General features: G+C 44.4%; 1 protein-coding gene across 2 annotated transcripts in view; it reads right to left on the bottom strand.

Annotated features, from left to right (window-relative positions):
• Window positions 1-15,194, bottom strand: part of TCERG1 (transcription elongation regulator 1) — a 57,722-nt gene extending 42,528 nt beyond the window's left edge. For both annotated transcript variants that reach the window (XM_066591259.1, XM_066591260.1), the window contains exons 1-4: window positions 15,074-15,194; window positions 4,751-4,982; window positions 3,337-3,525; window positions 2,684-2,999 (exon numbers count right to left, since the gene is read on the bottom strand). In XM_066591259.1, coding sequence (XP_066447356.1) covers window positions 2,684-2,999; window positions 3,337-3,525; window positions 4,751-4,982; window positions 15,074-15,123 — 787 coding nt within the window. In that variant the 5' untranslated portion in view covers window positions 15,124-15,194. The remainder of the gene's footprint in view (window positions 1-2,683; window positions 3,000-3,336; window positions 3,526-4,750; window positions 4,983-15,073) is intronic.
• Between the last annotated feature and the right edge of the window lie 303 nt (window positions 15,195-15,497).

The following is a 15,497-nucleotide window of genomic DNA, read 5'->3' as shown; positions in this document are numbered from 1 at the left end:
TCGCTCAGTGATCAACCTTCTACGGGAAACGCTGAGCAGAGAGCATTTACACAGTATGAGAAGCCAGCAAGGCAAGAAGGTTTTTTAAGCCGACTACAAAGCAAGCTTTAACAACCGCGAACGACAAGCGAGCAATTTTTTTTCGCATTTACATTGAACAAAATTAACATTCCTCAAATTCGTTCATCTCTATCGAATTTTGAGCGATAATGGTTATGTGTAAATGGGCCTTTAATGACGCGCCCCCAACCCCCCCTGTATACAAAAATGACTCATATGATTACAGTGAAATGCATTGTTCCATTTCTCCATAACGCAATCCAACTATATCAGGGGATTGTCTTATCAAACCAGCCAGGAACTCTATTGCCAAAGCAAAGAGAACAGGGGAAAGGGAACACCCCCACCTTGTCCCCTTCTCCAATATAATTTCCTCAGAAATACGGTTATTTACCCTGATACCCCTGCCATTGAATAAAGCCATTTAACCTATGCCAAAGATTTCCCACCCATCCTATCAATAGCCCAAAAATAATTCCACCGAACGCTGTCAAAACATTTGGTAGCGTCAAGTGAAAAAGAAAAATACAGCCTTGCCCCCACAAACTCAGTGGTCCGCCAGAAGAGTCAAATATAACCTCCTTAAATCATTAGTGGTCAATTTGGCCTAAAGCCTGACTGATCTTCATGTATTAAACGGGTTGTAGCCAAAAGTAATCTTTTTAAGAGTACTTTCGCCGGATTTTTACATCCGTGGTCAACAAGGACATTAAATGGTAGGAATCAGGAAGAGTCAAATCCTGTCCTGGTTTCGGAATCTAAACAGCTATAGCATGTCTCGCTGATGATGAGGTATACCTCCATGCAATGATTCATTAAAAGCAATTAGTAAACGTAACGTTTTAAAAACATTACATTTGGAAGACCTTCCAACGTGGGCGTCTTTTCATTCCGGAGTGTTGCTACTGCATCACCGAGTTCATTCAATGTCAAAAGGATCAAAAAGTAGCATGTTAGATGCTCATCTGACAGAATTGGCAACTGCATCCGAGCCGTATACTCATGAAGATTCTCGTGATCCACACTAAACTTAGAAGTACACAGATCTTTAAATTAGAGGAAAAATTACATTTCCTTTATAACCAAAGAATTATCCAGTCTTCCCAATGCTGACACAAAGATGGTGATCCCTGTGCTTCCATTCTAGAAGCTAAACAATTACCGTCAGCGTCTCTTCCTCAAAAAATGTCAGCTTCATAAAGACACGCTGATTTTTTGGGCGATACCACCCTCACATGATCTGGAGATAGAACTGTGCTTCTTTCCAGTATCCCGAGAGTTTGACTTATGTAGGCTAATCTTCTGTATATAATGCCCATGCATAAATGCCGTCATAGCATTCCACACTATAAACACTGCAGAGGAATCATCTATACGAAAAAAGTCCAGTAAAACCTTTATTGTTCTAGCATTACTATCAAGTACATTTAACCAGAAGGGATTTAAACCCTTTCCAATCCACTGTCTGACGTCTAAAGACATTCTGATTGAAGGCTGTATAGCTCTGATGTCGGAAGACGTACGGCAGGGTATTCTAACTGTAGATTACTGGCCGCTCTGTTATTGGGTGCCTCTCCAGCATATCCCATACCGCAGCACTGGCTCTAGCCAGCAGATGGCGCCATTGTATAATGGCAGAAAGAGAAAGCCCCCTAGGAAACCCTGAATCCAAAATTGGATTGCAAAGGGTTAAACTTCCAAATTCTGTCAAAACCAAATCCCCTACTATTTATGGTTGGCAACAAGCGAAGTGGTTGACACAGTTTACGGTACATATTCTATTCCGTGAGCATAAAGAAGTATACATGGAGTACGTATCGAAAGATCTATCCTGGAAAGTGTATTACGTGTACTAGAACAAGAATACTGTCAAACTTCTGGGTTTCTCAACCTCTACAAGTCACATAACCCTAATTCTGTTAACAAGCATGTGAAATCACTTGGGAAAGAAGCAGCCACTATGGGGCCTATATTAAATCTATCCAAACAATTATTAAAATCTCCCAGAATTAACACTAGGACAGCGGGAAACAAATGTATGAAGTAGGTTATGGAATACATTTGCTGGAGTAAGGAAGGGGGAGTGTATATTGCCACTAGAAAATAATCATCATGTGCAATAATACACATAACACAAACAAATCTCCCCTGAGGATCTATAAAGGGGGGGGGGGGGGGGGCTCACATGTAAAAGGGATAGCTTTATGGATCAATACACTTACTCCACACAAATAGCTCAAATACACAGAATGAAAAGAATGTGCCCAAAGGCGATGGTAAAGCCAATGCATTGAATCTCCTGTTAAAGAAGTTTCCAATAGACAAAACAACAGCTGGTTAAAATTGCTGGACAAAAGGATAAAAAATAAAAAAAAGTTATCCCCCATAGCCTGTACATCAAATGATGTTCAAGGTTACATCTCTTACCTATACACATAATCACAGGGTTCTAATCACCTAGGCATAAAGATAATAACCCCCAAAACACAATACCACACTAAGACCACTATAGACTACCCAGGAACCTCCCACCCATCCACTAAATAAAATAATTTCAAGCTGTTATCTAATCCACAAAAAAATTAATGAAACTTAGAATGTGTGAGAAGCAAGTCATACTTACTAGGCACAACTTGTGAGATAGAGGTCGATGTGCTAGTACTCGTTGCAGTAGACTGACTAGATGAGACAGCAGATGAAGACACCATTAGTGACGGACTACATGTAGTTGGAGAGGCACCTGAGACGGCCTGTGCATGAGTAGCCTGGGCCTGCACTTGACCTTGTCCCTGAACTTGTGCGGCTTGAGCCTGGACTACTTGAGCTTGAGTCTGTACTGGGGCCGTCATCAATGGAGTCAACTCTGACTGCTGAATGACCTTCACACCATCGGGCTTAGTCCATGCAGACTCACGAGTACGAGCATTGTAGAAATAAGCCTAAAGAAAGAGGAAGGATTAAATACACAGAAAAGGCTTCTCACTGAACATGCAAACATGTCTAAGAAATGCTATGAAAAGGATGGCCGTAACATACAGTGATTTTAGAGACCATCAATGTGCAAAGGCAATACTATATGTTATACTGTACAATCTCCTACTAAGGAACTACAGATTCTATGCTTTATTACAAAAAATCTCCTTCTAAGCTAGATATAGGTGGTGCGATGTTACCAACTGGTACGGATAGGAGGAGAAGCCATGTGTCGGTATGGTAATTCAGTTAGAAGAATGGTGCTTACCACTCAGGGCGTATAAACCTAAGGGGTGTACTGACCTTTCCATCTGGGGTCTTGTTTTCCACCCAGATTTCCTCATTTGGAGGCAAAGTCGGGGCTTGAGTAGGAGCAGTGTTTGGACTGGGATTAGATACAGCGGCGGGTGAAGACACAGGTGGCATTCCGGGAGGGAAAAGCATTCCAGGAGGTGGCATACTTCCCATATGCGGGGGCATGAAAGGAGGTCGCTGGGTAATTAAGACAATAAAGAAAAAAACATTACAAAACAGTTCTATATTAAAATGCACAAAAAGATGGCCACACAACATCTCTGGCTGTCTGATGCACGGTGTACATTGGTATGCATCAGTAGTCTAAGACACTACATGCATCTCTGGTCAGCAATATTCATGTGGGCAGCACCGATCAATCAAAGCAGGTGTAGTGTCCTACAGTAATGATGCATACTAATGCACCGTGTGCACCAGGTAGTCAGAAGCAGTTTTGCCATCTTTGTACATCCAATCCCAGAGGGTCACTTTAATTGGTGGGACAGAAGAATCTAGATGCATACTGTGAATGGAGAACGACGTGGGGGTAAAAAACTGCCGTTTCGGCACCTTAAGTAGTCGGAGTACAAGATGCCAACAGCGCAACTAAATGACGTTGATATAATGGAAGCAACTGGAGAGATTAGTATCAGTGTGGTTTCATCACAGCGTTATCAATCACGGGGGTGCGGGTTGGTTTCCATCTTTTATGCTCACACCCAGATGGTTGCTAGAAGTCTATATTGAGATATAAAATGCACTATGAACAGTGTTCTTTATTTGCAGTGTTTGACATTTTGGTATGTTTTTTTGTATTCTATAAAACGCAGTATGTGCTTAGATTTTTACCCATAGGATCCCCTCTAGGACTCCTACACATGGGTGTATTTGTGCGTGCAATATGCAGTGAATAGGACCCACTGATTTAAAATTTACCTCTTGAATTGGTTCGCTCCAATTTCCCTTTTTTGCGCAAGCAAAAAAATAAAAAAAAAATAGAACATGCTCTATTTTGTGCGCATCTGCCCACTAAAGGGGCCCATAGACATCTAAAGGGGTGCGCAAATGCGCATGAGATACGCAAGTGGATGCGTGAAATACAGTGCAAAACTGTGGCAAATAGAACACATCTGACCTCATTATGTTAAAAGGCCTTTTAAAATTAGGGAAGGGGTGTGTCCCTCGCCATGTGAGCATGCCCTGCCTGCGCAAAAAGTACAGAAAAATGCACGAATGCCTGCAAAAGCACCTCGGCCACAGTGCAAATGTGCTGGGTGCTCAAAAATGTATACCCCCATATGAAGCAAGTAAAATCTGCAATTCATAGTCTTTTTTCACAAGCACAGTAGATTAAAAATCAATAAATAAATCATCATCTTAAAAGGCTCCTATGAAAAAACTGAAGTAGTTTTACTGTTTTCACCTGAAGATGGGGAGGACCTATCGGAGGAGGAATACCACCCGGTGGGGGGATTGGTGGCATATTTGGGTCAAAAGGAGGTCTCCCAAACGGAGGACGTGGAGGCGGTGGAGGCCCCCGCATCATTCCAAAAGGAGGTGGTGGACGCAAAAGCGGAGGAGGACCTCTCAGAACAGCAGCGGGTGGCGGTGTGGGGCCACGAAATCGCAACGCTGGCTGTTGCTGCTGCGCCATCCTGAAATAAAACAAGAGCGTTAATTCAGTATTGAGAGTTCAATGTTCAGAAAGTTACAGATGTGCAGATTTACTGGTTTGGGTTTTTTAGGGTCACAATATTAGGCCGGTGGTTAATGTTATTGCTGTTGGGTCTATACATGCCTGGATGAGAATATCAAATTAATCATTTGGGCTGAGCTGGTAAATTTCTACTAAGCTGCTTTTAATCTACAGAGCAGCGCTCGTTCCATCAGAGCTGGGGGGTCTGTTGCTGAATCCGGTTTAGAAACAGTGTAGCACGCTGGAAGCCCAGTCAAGAACCAAACAGACCCCAATATAGTCAATGGGTCTGTCCTTCACAGTCCTAAAACAGATCTGCTCGGCCGAGGTGTGGAGCAGGACTACTGAACCCCAGAAGTATCATACAGGGCTTCATGCTCATTGAGTGATGCTTCCACCGCCAACCTCCGCCGCAGCTGTACTGACAGCGGTGGGACCCAGCAATCTGCTATTGATGACCTATCCTTGTGTTAATATGATAGTCAATGTGACTTAAAAATTACAAAATGCTGGCCACTAGGGGTCTCCCTTCCTCCTAGCTTGCTGTTCAATACATGTTAAGTGATGCACATCTTCAGTAACATAAGATGTAGAAGAAGGAGTTATCCTGCTCACTGAACTTTATGAGAGCAGAGGAGAAGGAGAATCACTGAAACACTCAGACATGGAGAATGTGCCCTTCAGAAGGCCCTAATGCCCCTACACAGACTACCCGACAATACAGATGCCTCAGAGAACGAACCCCCATACCGAACAAAAAAAAAAAAAAAAAAGCCAAAACCCCAGGCGGTAGCTTCGACCCCCATGTGTACCTAGATGCCATAGGGGTGCCTAAGGAGGTGCCAGATGAATACAAGGCCAAGGATCAGGTTAAAGAAGGATGGGAGTCATTATTTACCATTTGTCACTGTTAATAAAAACGTAGATTGGATAAACTAGATCTATTATAACCAACAGAGATTTGTAAATTACACGAGAGATGCCTTACAGGGACTTCCTGACCAACTAGGACCCACTGCCTCTATGACGTTCCAGAACCGCATGGCTCTAGAAATGTTCTTGGCAGAAAAAGGTGGTGTGTGTAAGATGTTTGGTGAGACCTGTTGCACCTATATTACAGATAATACGGGACCTACGGGCAAAGTAACCATTGCCATTAAAGCTGTCTGACCTGTCAGAAGAGCTCAAGTGAAACTCAGGGAAAACTGACCCTTGGGATCAGTATTTCTCATGGATGACCGGGTGGCAGAAGATCCTAACCCAAATAGGGATCTCTATTATGTATTAATTATCTTTATCATTGTAGCTTGCTGTGTAATGCCCTGTATCCAGAGGAGCTGTGAAACCACTGCTGCCAGCGCTGCTCCCACCATGAACCTGCTGAATGTGTCCTCAGAGAAAGTGAACAAGACTCATAACCCCTTGAAGCCTCTTGACCCCTGTCTACAACACACTCCAGCCTTAGGGCCAGATCACCCTCCTTGGAATGAGTCAGTGGCTACAGGGGACCCAGGCTAGCTGTGGTCCAGTCGCAAGGGCTGTGAAAAACCTGTGGTTGGCTCGGAGGGCTTGCCTTGGTTGGCTCGAAGGGCCTGCCTCGATTTGAGATGCTGAGGAGGGTCCACCGGTGAGGACTGTGGGGTAGTGTAGGGACAGTTAGTGAAACAGACAGTTTCAAGGGGGGTTTGTGGAGGATAGATATCTCCTAGGTAAAATGTCTATTTCACCTCCTGAGCCAGCGAATGGAATGTGCTTGCTAACCGTTATCAGAATATGCAGCTTGATAGAAACACGCTCATAACCTCAGGGCACATTTTTTTACCTGCAAATAACCCTCGGACGTCATTTGACAACACATTGCTCATTCCCCCCTGCCCCCTCCATCGAACACCTAAGATGTCGCCGTTTTTCATCTGAAACCACGTGATGTCGGACGTCCATGACGACAGAAGCTCACGCAGGACCGGATGGAAAAAGACCATGTTTGGACCACCCAATCCCATGCTTTGATTTCCAATCACGTATTGCTTCCTGCTGCCCATAAAGGGCAAGTAACTCATCATGCTATATAAGATGCTATACGCCTACTAATAAACAGAGTCAGGAAGACTTTCTACACTGACAGTCTTGTCTCCGTGTGATCTCTTCCATTGTGCGCACAATCTCTGAACATAAATCTGGAAGGGTGCAAACATTCCTATTGATGGACCCAAAATAAATCAAGGACAAGCTAATGAGTGATCTGCTGTTTATTTACATCTCAACTGCTCAGTACTATTGTACAGGATCCTACATGACGATGATGTGTCTGCAGAAGAATCTGCATGTTTGTCTGTGCATAGTGTATAGAGGACATAACAGCTAAGACGTCTTCAACCAGCTCTGAGAGAAGTGAGAATCAGATATACAGCCTGCGGAGCGGTGAAGATGGTGACAAACACAGGATATATATCGTATAATGGTGCTATTCCCCATGTACACACTCATGGCGGCTTCTGCTAAATGTTATTTATGAAGTTAGGTATTCTTCAAAGAGTTTGTCCCAGAATCAAGTTAGCACTTCTCCCTAAGTAAATATCTGTTCACACAGATCATGAAAATGGGGGTCCCATGTTCCTTGCTTGAGCTGCTGCACTCTCCACTACCGGGCAGCGCCAGGGGTCAGTCTGTGTGCAGAGCCTGCGGCCCTCTTGCTGGGCTCCCCCATCTGAGGGGAAGGTTAACATGGACTTTTGTTCACATTATCAGCCCCTCCTTATCAGAGAACATATTTGCTCTCCAATTGTTACATAGGGGGAGGGGGGTTCCTAGAAAAAGAGTAAAAAGATGAGCACTTGTCCATTCCATTTAACCCTGCAGATGCCGCAATCATTACCGACCGGCATCTAAGCGATTTACAGTAGGGAAATTAAAAAGAAAAAAATAATCTATCTATCTATCTATCTATATATATATATATATAAAGACGAAAGCCCTCACTGACTGACTGACTCACTCACTCACTGACTGACTGACTGACTCGCCAAAAGTTCTCCAACTTCCCGAGGTCGTAGAAACATGAAATTTGGCGCAAGCATAGATTATCTCCAAAATAGGAAAAGTAATTGGGTCCCAACTCGATTATTCAATTCTAGTGCAAAAGAATTGGTGTCGAGATTTTACGTACGTAATCTAAATCTCTCACTTTCCAATGTCATAGAAACTCGAAATTTGGCCCGAGCATTCATTATGTCATAAATGGGAAAAGTTAATGGGTCCCAACACGATTATTCAATTCTATGCGCAAAAGAATTAGCGTCCAAATTTTACGTACGGAATCTAATTCTCTCACTTCCCGGTGTTAAAGAAACTCGAAATTTGGCAGGAGCATTGATTATGTCATAAATAGGAAAAGTTAATGGGTCCCAACTCGATTATTCAATTCTATGGGCAAAAGAATTAGTGTCCAAATTTTACGTACGGAATCTAATTATCTCACTTTCCGGTGTCATAGAAACGTGAAATTTGGCACGAGCATTGGTTATGTCATAAGTAGGAAAAGCTAATGGGTCCCAACTCGATTATTCAATTCTAGCACAAAAGAATTGGCGTCAAAATTTTACGTGCGGAATGTAATTTTTTCACTTTCCGGTGTCATAGAAACGGGAAATTTGACACGAGCATTGATTATGTCATAAATAGGAAAAGTTAATGGGTCCCAACTCGATTATTCAATACTAACGCAAAAGAATTAGCGTCGAAATTTTATGTGCGGAATGTAATTTCTTCACTTTCCGGTGTCATACAAACGGGAAATTTGGCACGAGCATTGATTATGTCATAAATAGGAAAAGCTAATGGGTCCCAACTCCATTATTCAATTCTATGCGCAAAAGAATCAGCGTCCAAATTTTACGTACAGAATCTAATTTTCTCACTTTCCGGTGTCATAGAAACGTGAAATTTGCCCACGAGCATTGATTATGTCATAAATAGGAAAAGCTAATGGGTCCCAACTCCATTATTCAATTCCATGCGCAAAAGAATTAGCGTCCCAATTTTACGTGTGGAATGTAATTTTCTCACTTTCCGGTGTCATAGAAACAGGAAATTTGGCACGAGCATTGATTATGTAATAAATAGGAAAAGTGAATGGGTCCCAACTCGATTATTCAATTCTATGCGCAAAAGACTTAGCGCCCAAATTTTACGTACATAATCTAAATCTCTCACTTCCCAATGTGATGGAAACATGAAATTTGGCACGGGCATTGATTATGTCATAAATAGGAAAAGTTAATGTGTCCCAACTCGATTATTCAATTCTATGCGCAAAAGAATTAGCGTCCAAATTTTACGTGCGGAATGTAATTTTTTCACTTTCCGGTGTCATAGAAACGGGAAATTTGGCACGAGCATTGATTATGTCATAAATAGGAAAAGCTAATGGGTCCCAACTCGATTATTCAATTCTAAGCACAAAAGAATTAGTGTCCAAATTTTATGTACGTAATCTAATTCTCTCACTTCCTGATGTCATTTTATATAAAGGAAACGTCGCATGGTTACCTCCCCGTGGTGTTTCCTGGGTAACGCAGAGAACTATGCAAAATGGTGAACATATGTTTTTCCTCGGTATCTCTAAAGTAACCACGACTTCATAAGATTTTCCATGTGAACACCAGATAAATACCAGAACCAAATTAACTCGGGCGAAGCTGGGTATATCAGCTAGTTATATATAAATCCCTTTTTTGAATATAGGCAAGTAACAAGCAGCACTATAAAAAATTACGCCATTTTTATCCAGCTCAGTAAGGCCTCCCTCACACAGGAGTTTGCAGTAAGCGCAGCGTTTTTTGCGCTGGCGTGCATTATGCCAAAGATAGGACATGCATTGCTGTTGTAGACTCTGCGTTTTGACGCTTGTGTGAGCCGCCCCATTGAAATGAATGGGAGCGTGGGAGCGTTGTACAGCGTTTAGCGCAGTGCTGAAAAGGGGGCGCTAAATGCTGTAAAAAAGCGTCTGTGAGGGAGGCCTGAAAAATTATGCCAAAATAGCTGTTTACTGTTTAAGTCGATTTCCCAAAACATGACTAAAAAGTGACTCAAAATGGTACCAAAAAAAGCTACAAGTCATCATGGGAAAAAAAACAAAAAACAAAAAAAAAAAAAAACAACATGCCTTCATAATTTTGACAGAAAAATGAAAGAGCTATGGTTTTGGAATGTGATAGCACAAAAAAATGTTTTTGTAAAAACAAGACATGTTCAGGCGCCGGTTTTAAAGGCATTTGTACGGCGGTTTTGAACACCCACCATCATTTTTGAGCTCAGGTCTGCGAAGCACCATTAAAATTAATTGGTAGTGTTATAATGACAGTGACGTGTAGAAGGTAACGGACCGCCCCAGTGAGCTTTATTTCATTCATCCCCCCAATATATATATCAGTTGGCTGGCATTTCCTGAGCTCTTCCTTTTTATCTGACCCTCCTCCTCAGATAGTCATGTCTCACTTCTGACAGCTCAGATCTACTTGGGGTTATGCTGTCTGAAATTAGTCAATTTCTGAGTCTGTCTGCACTGTAATAGCATCAGACACTCCTATTACAGCTAGGCCGGAAATACACTGTAGCAATCTGCCATAGGAGGCCATGTTGCCACTCAAACGGCTTGTGCGAAATACGTGCCCAAGAGAAATAAAATTGAAGCATGTTCTATCTTAGTGCGTATAAACTACACGATAGTACATGGCTGGCAAACGCAGCCAATACTGTCCAAGTACCACGCGCATACATCACGCCGTCTACACACTGTCAGATGCATTCGTGTGACCCCTGGCCTTACTGCTGATGATCACTCAGCTCCTGTCACACAGTTATAATAGAGGACAGCACGATGCATCCTCTTAACTGTATAATTAGGATCTGTAGTTTATTTAGGCGAATATATAATGTAATGATAATTAAACTGTCCAACCAGCAGGGAGAAATAGTATAGCCTCTCGCTAATGCATCATGGGATTGATTTGAAAGTAGAAGTAAAAAAAAAAAAAACATCTCACCATCAAGATGTTGCCTGATAGGTATCAGACAGGGGGCTGCACTAAAGGGAAGTGTAATTGGCTGAGGGGGGCAGACAAATAAAAATGGGTTTTCGCTGCAGTGGCCCGTTAACAATACTTATACCCCATGGTGAATGCTGTAAAAATAAATCCCCAAAAATATAAAAGTGAAACTGCTTTTTTCCCCCCAGCCAAAGAGTTATTCAATGCAAGAGATACACGCCATACATGGTGCTATAAAAACTAGAACTCGTCCTTCCAAAATCCAAGATCTCAAAGAAAAATAGAAGGTTATGTCCTCTGGAACACAGAAGAAAAATGATAAAACCAGTTGTGTCACTAAGGGGTTAACAATACACTTAGGGCTCATGTCCACGGGCAAAATATGATTTAGGATCCGCAGCGGATTACCTGCACGCGGATCCGCACCCCATAGGGATGCATTGACCACCCGCGGGGTAGATAAATACCCGCGGATGGTCAATAAAAGTGATTTTAAAAAAAATGGAGCATGAAAAAATCTGGACCATGCTCCATTTCCGTGCGGGTCTCCCGCGGGGACGGCTCCCGCGGGCTTCTATTGAAGCCTATGGAAGCCGTCCGGATCCGCGGGAGACCTAAAATAGGAATTTAAAGCATTTACTCACCCGCAGCGGGCGGGGAAGGTCTTCTCTTCCTCACGGCCGCATCTCCCTTGCTTCGGCTCGGCGGATGTGCCCGGCGCATGCGCGCGGCACGTCGACGACGTGCCGGCGACGTGCCGCCGGCGTGAGGGATTCATCCGCCGGCCGAAAAAGAAGATCCGGCCGTGAGGAAGAGCAGAGCTTCCCCGCCCGCTACGGATAGGTAAATTCTTATTTATTCGTATTTTCAGCGCTCATGTCCGCGGGGCAGGAGGGACCCGCTGCAGATTCTCCATGTAGAATCCGTAGCGGGCCCGATTTTCCCCGTGGACATGAGGCCTTAAGACAATCAAATAGATTTATAGGATACTCAAATTCAAAAATCTACAATTAAAAAGTGACATTTCCGGAGGGTTTTCCCCGGTTTACTGCGACACCGGCATCCGGACTTCCCACAGTCCCCTTTCACCCGCCACCTTTGGGTGTGCTGCCGCTGTGCCAGGGTACAGCCCTGTTCATTCAGTAACAAACACCAGAAACCTAACTGGAAGGAGGAGGAAACAAAGTGTTCAGTTTACCTTCTGTTTTTTGAAAACTTACTGAAATCACTGGAAAAAAACCCAGAAACGTCTATTTCAGCTTTTTCTGCTCCAAAGGCAGAACTGAGAAACTGTGTTCTGACTGAAGCCCTGATGCCGGTGTGCACGGGCCCTCAGGGGGTTAGACCAAAAAGGGACTTCATACAACTAGCAAGTTAGTCCTAAAGCAGAGATCACACGGACGCTGCGCCACTGCTCACCGGCCTGAACCCTCTTAACCCCTTAAGGACCAAGCACTGTAAATGACGACGTTTGGCCCTGGACTTTAATTCTAACCAATAGTAAAAACACAGCTTGGGATTAGAGCAGGTGGGATCCTCGTTTGTTAGTTACAGCCGAGGACCCAGAGGAGAAAGCAGAGGCGGTTTACCAGAATGACCTCTATGTAGTGAAGAAAGCAAGCAGAAGTATTACTTCCACTATCCAACCCAGTGAACACGGGGTGCCAGCAGTCACGGATCAGCTCTGCCAGTGACTACCACGACAGGGGGATGTTTTTCCTGTAACTGGGGTCCAGCTAAAATGGAAAAGTGGGGAAACAAACCAACACAGATCCCGCTGCCCTGCTAACCTGGCATTGCTTTTTTTTTTCTGCACATGTGCAGTACAGCCTTCCCTGCTCCGTTGCCTGGCGATGACATTTTGAAATTGACATTTCGGAATCGCCGCGGGACAGACGGCTTCCATTGACTTCATTGCACTTGGTTCACAGTAACCCTCCGTTAATTTGTTATCTGTTCACTCATTCTTCATTAATCTGCATGTTGTTTGGCACACTTCCTTACCCATCCTTATTCCAAGTTACCCTTTGACCTTGTTTAACCCCTTAACCCTTTCCAATCCACTGTCTGACCTCTGAAGACATTATGATTTAAGGCTGTACAGCTCCGATGTTGGAAGACGTCCGTCGGGATTCTCTTACTGTACATTGCCAGCCTCTCTGCTGTCGGAGTCTATCCAATGTGTCACCTCATGCAGTTCTGGCTTTAGCCAGCAGATAGCGCCGTTGTGTAACGTCAGAAAAAGAGTAAGCCCCCTAGGAAAACCAGGATACAAATTGGATTGGAAAGGGTTAAAGGGGTTTTCCAGGGAGAACACTACCGATGCCCTAGCCTCCGTATAGGCCATCAACAGTGAATGGTGTGGGGTCCGTCGCTCGGGACCCCGGCAATCAATGTAGCCATTTCAGCGCATGATTTTTGCAGGACCAGTTATATTTTTGAATGTCACTATTTAATGTACCATTTTTTTTTTTTTTTTAGTACATACAACTTTTTAATTGCATTTGTTGATTTTTTTTTCTTAACACCAGAGTGACTAAAAGCAGAACATTGTGTCTGTGAAGGTCCAAGCCATCAAGTTTTCATTTTTAGTTTTAACATTTTTTATTAAAAAAACAAAATAATAACTTTCCCATGTTTAACGTTAAAGTATCCTATACTCTAATATTACAGTATATGGTATTCATGCTGGCATAGTAAGACATGCCACAGGCACATCTTAATAGGTAAAAGTACCCGGCAGCACTTGGGGCCTCCAGAAGGCCCTTGCCTACCACCTGGCAGTCTCATCCTGAGGGAGCCGATCAGGACCTCCGATCAGGGTTATTTAGATGTTGCTGTCATAAGCGAGAGCGGCATTCAAAAGATTAAATAGGTGACCGCTGATCGGAGTTGTGTGGCCAAGTATCAGCTGCCAAAGATGGCCGACACCAGCCATGTATGGCGCAGGCTTGGCTCCTGAGCCTGCACTACACAAATCCCGTACATCTAGGATGTACATAGACATCCTGAGCTAGTAAGGGGTTAAACGAGCCCATTTGCCAGCATTCACTGACAATAGACACATGCGGTTCATCCAAGTACAAGGTTGTGGCCCCCAGAGTCAACCGCTCGTTCGGTGGTCAGTGAGAGGTCGGATGGATCAGTAGACAAAGGGGAGAGTTATAAAGCTGTCTAAAGTAAAAACAGTCTGTCGCCCATAACAACCAATCACAGCGCAGCTTTCAGTCCTCATAGGCTATTGAGAAAATGAAAGCTGCTATGGGATTGGTTGCCATGGGCAACCAACAATTTTTCTTCAATAGGAAGTCCTAAAAAAATAAAATTAAGAAACGTTGGCATTTCCCAGTGGAAGAATGGCCCCGCGTCTGGCGGCAGCTGCTGCAGGAAGTGATGAGCAGCGCCCGTCACCGCTGATCTCTGTACGAAGCGGCGATATTTACACAGCAATCATCTCACTGGTGTCTATTATGGCGGATCCAATTGTGAATCTAGAGATAAATCGGCATGCCGGCCAGGACGGAGCCGATCGCCATGTGTCGGCGGTGGATCTGTTGACCTCCACCAAGAGTCCATCAACAGGAATGTATTAAAGCAGGTTTTCCACGCACTCATGGTAGGTCATCAACAGCCAATCAGCTGGGGTCCTGACGATCAGCTGATCAGTGGCCGGGAGGGCATGCAGATAGCTCTGCGGCTATCTGGTCAGCTGGTCGTCAGGACCCCAGCCAATCAGCTACTGCTGACCTGAGGACAATCCCTTTAACTGCTGGTGCCCTACACGGGCCATGCGGTGTCTGCAGGCTGCCCCTGTTATGGGGTAACCAACCTTATAACCCCCGCCCACTACTACCCACCGTGGTGTACAGGGAGCACAACACCCCGCAGAGGGCGGCCGGAGATGACCTGCGCTTCCTGTACCACACACGTGCACAGCGGGCCACCCGCCCCATTATAAGCCCACCACACACGGCCCTCCTCTCACAGCGCCCCCTACACTCACCTAATGTCGTTATTGTAACGCTCGGCATCGGAGTCCCCGCGCTCCGCCATTACAGGAACAACCGACAACCTCACAGGTTCTCCACCCACACACAGGCGAACCACCTGACTGACCTCTCCCTGCTACCATTGGCGGACGGACGCGTCAATCATTGCAGACTTCCGGGTCATAGAGCGGCCCACAGCTTCCGGGAGAGGAAGGACAGTATGTGTGCTGAGGGAAAGAGACCAGTACACGGCGCAGCGCCCTCTGCTGGCGGCTCACATAAGCACACGCCACGTGTGTTTTGCTGCTTCCGTTATAATGTATACATGCGGGGCGCATAATGTAATGTATCCCCCCACCCCCCGGAGGTCTGACCCGGCTCTAGATAGCTACACAATATATAGGCAGAACAGTTGCTGGTTTTAACCATCTATAGCTG

This window comes from Eleutherodactylus coqui, chromosome 2 (genome assembly GCF_035609145.1).
Source record: "Eleutherodactylus coqui strain aEleCoq1 chromosome 2, aEleCoq1.hap1, whole genome shotgun sequence".
NCBI classification, from domain to species: domain Eukaryota; kingdom Metazoa; phylum Chordata; class Amphibia; order Anura; family Eleutherodactylidae; genus Eleutherodactylus; species Eleutherodactylus coqui.
This window is presented reverse-complemented; position numbering and strand designations above follow the sequence as displayed.